Here is an 11624-nt window from a genome sequence, read left to right as displayed (position 1 = left end):
TTCCATGGATTAGTTATCCACATTTAATTTAAGAAGTGCCTTTACATTCCCTACAAAAGACCACAAATGACTTTGTCTTTGTGCTTGCATTGTTTGCAATAACATTCCAAGATGCAGCACTTAAGACGACATAAATTGATAATGGTATACTGTAACTATTGATACTATTGATATATTGTGTCAATGTTGGATGACATTAATATATAGAAATACGTAATAACTGTCAGCGACCTACTGTATCATTGGCTAAGACTTGCTTTGGCAGGGGATCATGTTCCTCCAATTCTGCAGTTAACAGGTATATTCAAAGCCATACTATCATGAGGTAAAATGAGACATTTCAGATGGGTTCCCATGTTTTTAATTGACCCCAATTTTGTTGCTGCATCTAAATAAATGTTTTTTCCTGAAAACGTATCTCAGTGGTTTTGTTTGATTTGATAGAATAAAGTAAAAAATAGAAAAGAAATTCATGTGTTTCCATCGACACAAGAGGGCAGTGTTGCTGCTGGAATCTATGTTAAGAGTCACTTTACTGTCAAAATATACAGTGTGTATAATACAAGAGGACTATCTTTATTGCTCTTTATGCTTTTTGAGCCAAATGAAGAATTTAATCGTGAGTGTAGGCATTGGTGCTCATGTCAATATACTATATAAAACATTTTTGGCAGTCTGAGACAATTTAGAGTTTCTGCTGTTGGTTACAATTGTTAAGGGATGTATTTTTTTATTTATTTTTTAGCCCAAAAATATTTGATTTGAGAGATTCTGTGGCCATGCTGTACATTTTCTGAGAAATGGTTTGGTGACAAAGCACTAGGATATGAGCAGTAGAAGGCTGTTTGGTGGCTTCCTGACCTTTTCTTCATTTTCTTCACAAGCAGCCACAACTATTTCCCCTCATTAGGCACCACAGCTAGTGGAGTGTGGAGCTTATGTGTGTGGGGTAAGGTTCAGGAGGGTGTCATAGTCCACTGCTGAATAGGTTGTCCACTAATTACTTGGTGTGTGTATGTGTGTGGTCGATGGAAGTCAAGGCTATTGATTATTTTAATCCTCCTATTTGTGAGTCTGTGATCCTCGTGGCTCTGCATTCGACAGGGGAATCACTAATGGGCCTCAGCGCAGCCTGTCTCAGACCTCTCCCCGTCCAATTAACTTTCAACTGGAATCTGCCAAGAGAGAGAGCCAGGGGCTGGGCCCAGGCATGGCGCGGCTACATCCCTCTTTCTCTGCTCAGGAGCAACAGATTCACCAAATCCTTTAAGTCTAGAATGCCATCCGCGCTCTACTCTAATTAAACACTTTACTTTTTGCCAATAATCTAAGATTCATTCTCTTTAACATGGAAATTATGTCTCTCTCTCTCTGGTTTGGGAACTGCTAAAGTGGTTATATTGAAAATATAGAATAAACGGGTTGTATTAATCGTGCAGAAACTGACATACAGTGTGTAGTTTTATTTCACAAATAGTTGTGATTTGTACACATTGTTAAACAATTGTATACCTATATGAGTTAAAAAAAAAACTGTTTCAATATACTTAGTGTTAATCGTTCATTTCATGCCATGTTTACAATAAGATACAGAAGATAGTTTAAAAAACACCTAGAGCAGGGGGTGATACTGATAGCACAGACAGAAACAGACTAATAGGTTTGGTCTGCAGTCAATTAGTCGATGGAAGAAAAATGTATCTGCTGTTTAACTATTTTCATTAATTGAATGAAAATTAATTGTTTATCAAAACATTTAATTTTCCCATAAAAATGCCAACATTTCACAGGTTCTGCTTCTCAAATGTGAGCATTTGCTTCTTTTCTTTGTCATTTATGATATTAAACTGAGTGTCTTTGTGTTTTGGGCTGTTGGTCACACAAAAGCAGACATTTGAAAAAGCCACTGTGCATTCTGGGATATTGTGATGGCTATGTTTTACATTTTGAACATTTGACCAAACAATCAGCTGATTAATTGAGAAAAATAATTGTTAGATAAATCACTAATCTGGGAATTTGATTTGCCATAGCAGTGTAAACATATACTGAATGTATTCAGAAATATAAATTCCCTCAAAGAGGCAGAATAAGTGTATGTGTATAAAAGAAAGAGCACAGCATGACCTATTATGGATTATCGATAAATGACAAAAATAAATTGAGAGAAAGGTACAAATATTATTTAAGGTCAATCTCACCAGTTCCCTGCATGTCTTTCTTATTATTGGTGGGCTCTCCAACAAATTATATTGGTTGAAAACCCTGATAAACTATGTCAAGCCTTGTCGAACACTGAACCAATTTGGTTTGTTTGTACAATTGATCACTATTGTTACATTTAAAATGGCTGGATTTTGTAGATCCTGGGTGTATTATAAGCTGAGATCAATATAGTGGTATTAATGTTTGTGTCTTAGACAGTGTCTTAAGACATATTGGAAATCCATGCTTTACCCGGCAGTGGCTGTGGTCAGCCACTGTGGCTTCGATTTCAGCTGTGAGTCCACGCAGCCATGTCATACATCCAATTCTTCAGTTAGTCCAACTCCAAATTAAAACAGAACGAGGGTCTGTGTGTGTTTATAATTGTTAAACGCACATGCCTTTATTCAGCGCTGACCTTCACCACGCCAAAACACTATGCAAGAACACAGACAAGGTAGGTATAGATATTTTAATAGCAATTATCTACTCAACCTATTCAACATACCAGATAGCCCATCCCAGGATTACTGTTTATACATATGATGATACTTTGACAGGGTCTCTCAAAAATAAAGTACTAAGTAGGTATGGCAGTGTAATTACAGTAACGTGTCTGTAATGTATTATACAACATTTAATGTAAATAAAACAGTGCAGCTGTTACTTTTCACTGCATCATTATCTTACAGTATCTATATATCCACTCATACATACTGACATACCCACACACACACACACGCACGCACACACAATATTGTCAATAATGCACTTGGCACTTAGAACTTCATCACACACAAGTGCCATCCATAAAATGTGTTGCCTTGTAATATAAATATGCTTTGTTTTATCTTGCTGTGTGATATCCTGTGTCATGATGGAAACAGGACAGAAAGGTCAAACATCTGTGTTTATTCAGATGGCCTCTTTTTAATCAGTACTGCCCCAAATACAGGGTAAATCACAACAGGGATTCATTCATTCCAATTGGGGTAATTCACTTGAGGGCTAAATATTTTACAATGATGAGTTGCAAAATATAGGTTAGGCCATTCGATCAGAGGTCACTGGAATGGAGAGCAGAAATGAATACTGTAAGGTAAATACTGGAATACAGTAGGTGTGCATTTGCCTCAGCTTAGTCATCTTGATTAATGGCACCCTCAACACCATTATTGCAGTAAAAACAATCGGACTCATGGTGTTTGATATATTCTAGTTCTCACAATGTCAGTTAATATGGAACACATTAAAGTATTTTAGATATTTCGGAGCCACAACGTGCAATTATTATGTGCACCTATACTGTACATCTTCTGAAATTCATATTTGCACACAAAGGGCGCCAATAAATGCAGTTGCTCATGATAACTGGCTCAAAATCACACAATTCCACTTAATGCCACTTATCTCTGATATTCACTCCATCCACATTTCTGTAATCTGTTGTAATCTCAAGATGTCTGTATGTGTGTGTGTCTGTGCTTGCTTGCATATGTTTGTGTATATTTTTGTGTGCACTGCAGGCATTTTGCGCGTGCATCTCTCTCTGTGTGTGTGTGCATTATTTTGCATACATACATACATGTCTGTGTGAGTGTGTTTATGTGTGTGTTGGTGTCCATTCTCTGCGAGTGACGTTTAGATTCAGTCTGGGTAGATGAGGAAGCCGGAGAAGGTGCTGTACTTGTTTGTGTTCCCTCCGTGGACCTTCCCTCCGTCCAGCTGCACACACACCTCATCGCCCACGTCCAAATGCAGGATCACACTGTTGGAGGCGTAGTCGTAATTCTGATCAGCGTCCTGAGCGATGGCACTGGCTCTTACCTGTCACCCACAGAGGACATACGCATTGACAATTAGAACATGGACGAAAGTGAACAAACACTTTTAAATGTCACCGCCACTTACTCATCAGCTTCAGGAACTCTTTAAAACTAACTTTAAAGCTACCATATCTCATTCTATTCCTTTATCACACTTTTCAAATTTTTTTGCAGACTGGGTCATGATAAATTATTAACAGCCTTTAAAGGAGACACTCATGAGCATGACATCACCTCCACATTCACGCTGGATAAACAGATGGATGGGACTGTGACCTGTGACCCCAGAGGTGGACTGAGAACACAGTCACTCTGCTTCTCATTGATCAGCTGTGGCTGGGGCTCAGGGCAAAGGACTGGGGATGGAGATCTGATTGGGTTGTGGAGATAAGCGGACTCACTGGGGACACCATGTTGTCTATAGGGAAACTAGCTCAGCCGAGAAACAGCATTACTATCCATACCAGCTATTGACCTGTTGCTTATGATCCCGGGCCAGCTCAATATGCATGATATTGAGTGGCTATGCTCAAGCCAGACAGTTTCACATTTGCATGCTCTGTGTGAGTTTGGTCTTATTGACCTAGCAGCAGTGGATCTTTACTTGTTTGTTAACACATTTAATTGGATTTACTCATTGCAGACATTTAAATACACATGCCTAGATAACTAGTTACAGTTGTAGATGAAACAGGATTTGTCTATTTATTTTTATACTTGTAATCTTATAAGCAACACACCAAGCTTATATCACCACATTATTCAATGTTTTTTAAACTGGAAGGTAAATGTAAAGAATGAAGTATGTATATAGAATAAGATCCATGACCCCTTTATGTATAGTATGACTGTACAATTTTCAAAAATTGTTTAGATAGATAGATAGATAGATAGATAGATAGATAGATAGATAGATAGATAGATAGATTCAAAAACTGTTAGCCTACCCTTTAATTTGACCTAATATAGATAGATAGATAGATAGATAGTTAGTAAAGGTGCAGAAAAGTATATTCATACACTAGGTTGCTTTCCTAAAAACCTCCTTAGTAGGATGTATCAATAATTCTGGTGTAGCAGCTCCAATCATCAGACATATGTCAGCCATCAGTGGCCTTGTGTCTGGCTTAGTGTCCATCTATGGTGGGAGCACTCAATCTGTGTCAGCAGCCAGACAAGCCACGCACATCTCTATGACAGCCACAGAATATGATCTGCAACTCAACTACCATCATGTCATTCCCATCACCGGGCCCCTTTCTCCCCAACGAGCATGCATCAATTTGAGACAGTCAATCGCTGGGCAACAGAGCCTGAATTACTGTAACTAAAAAAATATGCTCTTTTCCCCCTGCACCGATCCATTTTGCCGTCGTCTGAGCACATTGTCCACAATATATCTAACCTGGAGTTGTGTTCAGTTTCCTGGACACTCGCTACTAGGTGAGATGCAGGTCATGGATGCTGCATCCAACATACAGCAGGTTGGTGATCAGTGGTTAAGTATGTCCCTGTCCACTCTAAACCAGACTGATTAAAGAAGCAGAGCAGTAGATCTCCTGATGCTTTACAGCTCCACAACCCCACAGTAAAACCAAACAGCTATAGTTTTAACGGTCTTGTTTCTTTAGATTCCATAATGCTTAGGGGTGCTTTTAAAGCAGCTATATTTCTCACTCCAGAGCTATTCAACTGTTCTTATTTTAATGTAGAATAAGTGACCAGTGTAAGCTGCATTCAGTTGGAAAAGTTAGAATTAAAAGAAACACTGGCTGAGTGGGGAACAAATGGTGAGGAAGTGAAAGTGAGATACAGTAATAATACCTGTTCCTCAGTCTGTCTATACATGACAAAGACTGTCTGGGATATGTAAAAGTGAAAGACTGCATAGACAACCAGGTTGGTGGTAATCTGGCCTGTCTACACTTAAACAATATACTACACCGTCATGTGATTACAAATAATTTAGCTAACTGATGTATATAATTTCGAAAATCTAAGCAATTGGTTTTATAATCAGACCCATACAAATAATTTTAAAAAACGGTGTACTCTTTTGTTACTGCCCAATTAGTATAATTAAACACTGAATATAATCTACCCTTTCTAATGCCCTCATAAGACCATCTTTCAAATAACGACACCAATCTATTGTCATCTGTAAAGGTTATATTGTTTTTCTGCTTGACGTGTGTAGTGACAGCCAATATCACATTTGCATCTTTAGCTGCAGCTGACAGTAATGCTGTTGCTGTGACTTCCTATCGACACAAGGCATATGTCATCTTGCTCATTATTTTGGCCAAACAATGTAACGGAGGGAGATGTAGGGAGATCTTTCCACCCTTAAGGCCTTCTCAGATTCTCATGACTTAATGCATGGAAGTGTGGTTGAATTCGATACAACAGAATAATATTCATCATTAAGCGTAGAGATTATTTTGCCAATCTATGATGTATGAATTGGTGCTTCAGCTGATGTTCCTGTGCGTGAAGGAATAATGCAAGCCATCCATTAATACATATACCAGACAGAGAGGCATGAGGGAGCCGTGGTGGGATTAGGACAGGAAGCCGACAGAAGAGATGGATACGGCTGAAGGACACAGACTGATCCATGTGAACCAGGCAGCATACTGTGCTGATCCTGGAGCTGGAAGGGTTGTGAGCCGTGAGGCAGGGGCCCCCAGGGCTTGCCTGTGGCCATCTCTGTCTCCGCCTAGCCCTTTCATTATAGGGCCTCCAGTAAACACGCCTGGGAGTAGAGGGGGCCACAGGCAAGGAGGAAGGAGGAGGGTGGTGGGGAGCAGCTGCAGTGTCATTTTCTATACAAGTGGAGACGCAGTGTAGAAGACAGACAAGGATAGACAAAAAGAAGGGAGAGGGAGGAAAAAACAAAAACAAGGGCCAGAGGGGCGAGGAAAGGGGAGGGAGGGCGGCCTAGAGTAACAGACTGATCAAGCGAGGCTATTTTGTGAGGCCAGGGAGATGTGGTGGTGGTATATGAAGTCTTGTTTTTATCTGTGGTGCTGTGCTCCACTGGTAATAAAACTGACAGGATTCATTCACTGTGATATACTGACCTCTTAGAGCGGAGACAATAGAAAAGTAGCTGTTAAACTTACCTAAGGGACTCCAGCACATGGCAGGAGTGTTGGGGACGGGTGGGGGGGGCACGATGTTGTGGAAATAGAATATTTATTGAATAGGTTTTCCCTCTCCTCTGGGAGCTCAGGGATTACATGGTGACAAGCGACTGTAGCATTGAACCGTACCTTAGATTGCTATTGCCTGCCATTCAGTATTACAGTCTGTAGTCTGCTGCACTATAATGATCAAACCTGTGCACAGTATGAAATAAATGTACTTGTTTTAATTACTCAGAGGCACATTATGAAATTTTTTACGTAGATCTCTTATAGACTTAAAAGACAACATTTGACTTGTCTTCATAGAACAAATGCTGCTCTGTATCTAACTCTTTCTTGCCCCTCGCTGTAAGGCTAATTATTATTTCACCTGTACCATATCTATGTCTCTGTACCGGAGAAGTTAATACAGGTACCGGTCATTACAGCGAGTGATGACATTTCATCACTACAGTGTGAAATAACTTGACCTTTAACTGAGCTATTAAAAAAGTCTATGACAGGTGAAAAAACAAGAGAGGGATTAAATGGGAGCCGAGCCAGTATCTATTTGTCTACATTGCACATTGTATTAAGAATGTTTAATATATGTATACAGTGGTCCACAATGAGAATATAAATGAATAGGTGAACAGCTCACATATCAGTTATTAAGGGGAAATGGAGAAGTTCTGTTGCGAAGGTACACATGACGTATTACCACCCTTTATCGCATAAAGCATAACAACGGTAGCATAAACTGTGTTAATAACATTTGCTACCAAGCTGGAATATTAAGTAGCATACAACTCATATATCCTTGACAGTGAATTAGTAACAGAGTGATTAAACACCTTTATCATAGCAGTGGCACCAATGAGAAGTGCATTCATAACTATTTATTTTGAGCAAGGCTAAATCAATATTCAATCATTAGGTATCATAAGCATATAATATGGATCCATCATCTTCCAAAACTGGGTTATCAAATTTGGCAATGTGTGCCTTGTGTTTCCTGACTGTGCAGATAAAACAACTGGGGGTTGTTCAGCTGAATAAGAATAGGGTGTAACAGTGTTGAGGAAACATTCACATCATACCTTATAATTGTACTGTAAATCAATTGCCACTGCATAACATGGAAGCAACTGAAGTGTGACCCCCTTCAATCACAAATCCCCTGACTCTGAAGCCCTGTCATGCTGCAATGATTTGTGAAAGTTAGATTGAGGTGTGAGCAGGTAGGCTTTACAGAGTGGGGATTTAGTGAAGGTAATAGGTATTGGATCTATAGGAATCCCATGGAAGCCCTGCCACAGTCAGCACATCCTCCTGAGATCCTGGCATCGTATTATACCACACACATGTCACATGACACAAGTCACAGTCCAACAGCCAATACAGTGGCCCTATTTAAAGATCATTAGCAAAGATACACAAGTTATACATCAAAAAATCTATTGGTATCCAGAACTAATTAATTATCTGCTTTCAACCTTTCTTTCTCTCTTTTTCTTGCCGGCCTTGATCACTTGTCAAGCCGAGACGTGTTGAGTGGGTGTCCATTGGTCATCGTGCCTGATCTCATCCTGGCCTTCACCACCAGCCTCCCTGATGCCTCGTCTACCAGCCCACTGTCTCTGCACCTCCATTAAGTCATCTATCTTCCTCTGCTCCACCCCTGATCTTCACATTACTTGTCTTGTTTTGCGCCCCCCCCCCTCACTATCTCCAAATGGACGTCTCAGTATGCCCCTGTCATGTCAAGTCTCTTGTGTTTCATTCATTCTCACTGAATCTGTCTGAGTCCTGAATCTTTTTGGACTGGCGGCCTAACAAAGCCAAGGTTACAAATGAGCTTATCTGTTAAGGTGTAAAAGTTATAACACAAGCAGAAAGGGAAGGTAGCAAATTTGTGGCTATGGCATTTTTGGGTTAAAGAAACCCCAATGGGCAAACAAAATATCCAATAAAGCCTCAGCACCTACGGCAATAGTAAAACAGGCCGTTTGATTCTACAGTCAGCAATGCAACTTGTCAGACATAGCGCCCATTTAGTAAACCTTAGCCACTGACTGACAGGCAGAGTACCCACCTGCCTCAGGGCTTCAAATCTGATCAGGCATTCTGCAGCACTTCATTTACTCTGCACTTTCATCTACCAGCAGCTCTGTTTGGGTAGATTCCTGTTAGGTAAGTGTTCTATTTAACTGAACTTTTTAAGGAGGCAACCTGATGGGCATCAGATGGACCTGGGTGAAGTTAAATGATTGAGTTGAGTGAAAAGATAATTAATGGAGAATCAATTAACAAGCTGGGGAGGGGTTGGGAGAGGAAAGTATAGCTGGTGATCAGGGATCTAATCCAAGATGTATAAATTATTTAGCAGGCTAAGATGACTTGAATGACAATATAGGACTTTAAGCAAGCACCCTTGAACACATATTCACTTTTTGTAAATGTCTCAAGCATATACGTATAGTAAATCATGGTTATCATGGTTAATGAAGAATGATTTGAAACATGTCGCTTTACATCTCACCAAATGAAGTCTAAATGAGCCGTTCTAAATCAACTTTATTTACAGCTGTTGTGATGGACCATACAGTATGCTTGAGCCTACATGAGCCTGTGTGCATTTGTTTAAACAGTCCTTGGTACACTACATGTCTGGAGAGTGAGGTCTGAGAAGAGAGCATTTGCATTTAAAGTCCTTGAAGTAGGAATGAATGTAAAAAGCAACTTGAAGAATGTTTCCTGAATTTGGAGTCCTCTGATTTATCCCACCTCCCCCCCATCAGCCCCTCTGTCTTTAATTAGTGTCTAGGGAATGAGGGAGTGGATGAGTGGACTGTCAATTTTACATTCATTATTTATTTAGCTGAGGTGTAAACTGACTGGTCCACGTACTGACAGACATTTCTCTGGTGCTCTTTTGCACTTCTGTTTAGGCGATAATCAAGCTCTGTGTATGATACTTACTAATTAGACTGTTCCTTTTGGTGGTGGCAGCTTATGCATTCTGCCACTTGTCATTTAGCCACAGTACATGACATGGGAATGCAAATATCGGTAGCTGTGATTTTAGACTGTATAGCATGAATTCCCCTTAATGAGGAGAAGGACTGCTATTTCATTCTTTGGCTGTCATGTTGCCACCTGCTAAGTGGAATGTGCTCTGAATCTGAAGAGCTCAATACAGAGGTGAATGTGAGTCAATGGTAACACAGGATGGTCAACAGTGGAAAAAAAAATCTGTTGCATGGTCGTGTGTGTGCATACATACAAACACATACATTCAAACCCTCTATTGTACACACACTTTCATGCATGCACATTCTCACACACATATTTACTAACCAGTCCGTTCTTCTTTAGGTCTGCCCACATGCTGGTCCCATCACCACCTCTCATTAGAACATGGTAGGTGAAGAAGTAGATGCCAGGCAGAGGACAGGTGAACTTGCCAGTGCTGGGCTCATAGTAGTTACCTACATTGGTCACCACATCATCGAATTTCAGTATTTCACTCCCCTCGTGCTGCTTGCGTAGCCCTGCGTAAAATGCAATTTTGGGAGTGTAGAGCGAGGGAGAATAGCCACCAGGACCTGGACCTTGGGGTCCCTGTGGCCCTGGTTTGCCTGGCTCTCCAGGGGGTCCACGTGCTCCTGGAGGCCCTGGAGGCCCTTGAGGCCCACGAAGCCCAGACTTTATCTTCTTCCCAGAGTAATCCTGGGGAGGTGGTGACACAGCTGTCAGCTCCTGACCAGGCTGAGACGTAGCATAGGGGTCACATACCATTCTGCAGCTTCCAAGCATTTCATAATGGCTCCCTGCATTTCCGGTGTTCCTCCCTTTGGTTGTGTGGACCAGCAGGGGAATGGCCACCAACAGTATCAGAACCATGGCTACACCTACAGCAGCTCCAATGACGCGTTTCCTGCGGCTGAGCCGCGAGGCGGCCAGCGTCAGGAAGTCCTCTTCCCCTTTGGCTGGAATAGTGCCGGCCAGGATGAAGCCTCTCAGAGAACCAGTATGGTTTGAAAAGGTGAAGAAGGATGTAGAGAGGAGTGTATCACTGGGCTAAGTATGAAAACGCAAAATGGCAGACAGCCAGAAAGGAAACAACCGGATGAGAGGATCCTAGAGAAATGATAAAGATGTCCAATGGACCAGGAACAAGATATTTAAAAGCCTGGTTAAAAAGGTGAAATTGTCACACACCACAGTGTTTAGGGAAATAAACACAAAAATCTGGACATCTCAGATTTGTATTGACCCACTACAAAAAACATAATTTATCAGATGAAGTCCGGTTTCAGCTGTTTTGACTTCCCCTGTTGTCCCTCCAGTTCAGTTTAATTTTCAGCATCAAACACGAACCATGACTGGCACTGAGAGGGTTGTTGTGAGAGCGGAAAAAGTGTGCTGAAATGAGGGCTGGTGCCAAACTCAGCTCATTGAG

General features: G+C 40.9%; 2 protein-coding genes across 2 annotated transcripts in view; one reads left to right on the top strand and one right to left on the bottom strand.

Annotated features, from left to right (window-relative positions):
• zgc:153867 (uncharacterized protein LOC337226 homolog) overlaps window positions 1-417 on the top strand; it is a 6285-nt gene extending 5868 nt beyond the window's left edge. Inside the window, exon 7 of the mRNA XM_035656980.1 lies at window positions 14-417. The gene's annotated coding sequence lies outside the window, so the exon portion shown is untranslated. The remainder of the gene's footprint in view (window positions 1-13) is intronic.
• Window positions 418-3785: 3368 nt separating this feature from the next.
• On the bottom strand, window positions 3786-11071 carry c1ql4a (complement component 1, q subcomponent-like 4). Its single transcript, XM_035656983.1, has 2 exons — window positions 10520-11071; window positions 3786-4032 (listed from the first exon to the last, which is right to left on the bottom strand). The coding sequence occupies exons 1-2, from the start codon at window positions 11063-11065 to the stop codon at window positions 3853-3855; spliced, it is 726 nt and encodes a 241-aa protein (XP_035512876.1). The 5' UTR covers window positions 11066-11071; the 3' UTR covers window positions 3786-3852.
• Between the last annotated feature and the right edge of the window lie 553 nt (window positions 11072-11624).

This window comes from Morone saxatilis, unplaced genomic scaffold, assembly GCF_004916995.1.
Source record: "Morone saxatilis isolate NCDOM2014 unplaced genomic scaffold, NCSU_SB_2.0 Contig15, whole genome shotgun sequence".
NCBI lineage: Eukaryota > Metazoa > Chordata > Actinopteri > Moronidae > Morone > Morone saxatilis.
The sequence above is the reverse complement of the archived record's forward strand: the minus strand, read 5'-3'. Positions and strand labels throughout refer to the sequence as shown.

What these genes read in the sequence shown, in the direction of transcription:
- c1ql4a (XM_035656983.1), bottom strand. Translation starts at nt 11,065, where the DNA reads ATGGTTCTGATACTGTTGGTGGCCATTCCCCTGCTGGTCCACACAACC. An exon ending in ACCTAAAGAAGAACGGACTG is followed by an intron (nt 4,033 to 10,519) that starts GTTAGTAAATAT and finishes TGTGGGTGACAG; the next exon opens with GTAAGAGCCAGTGCCATCGC.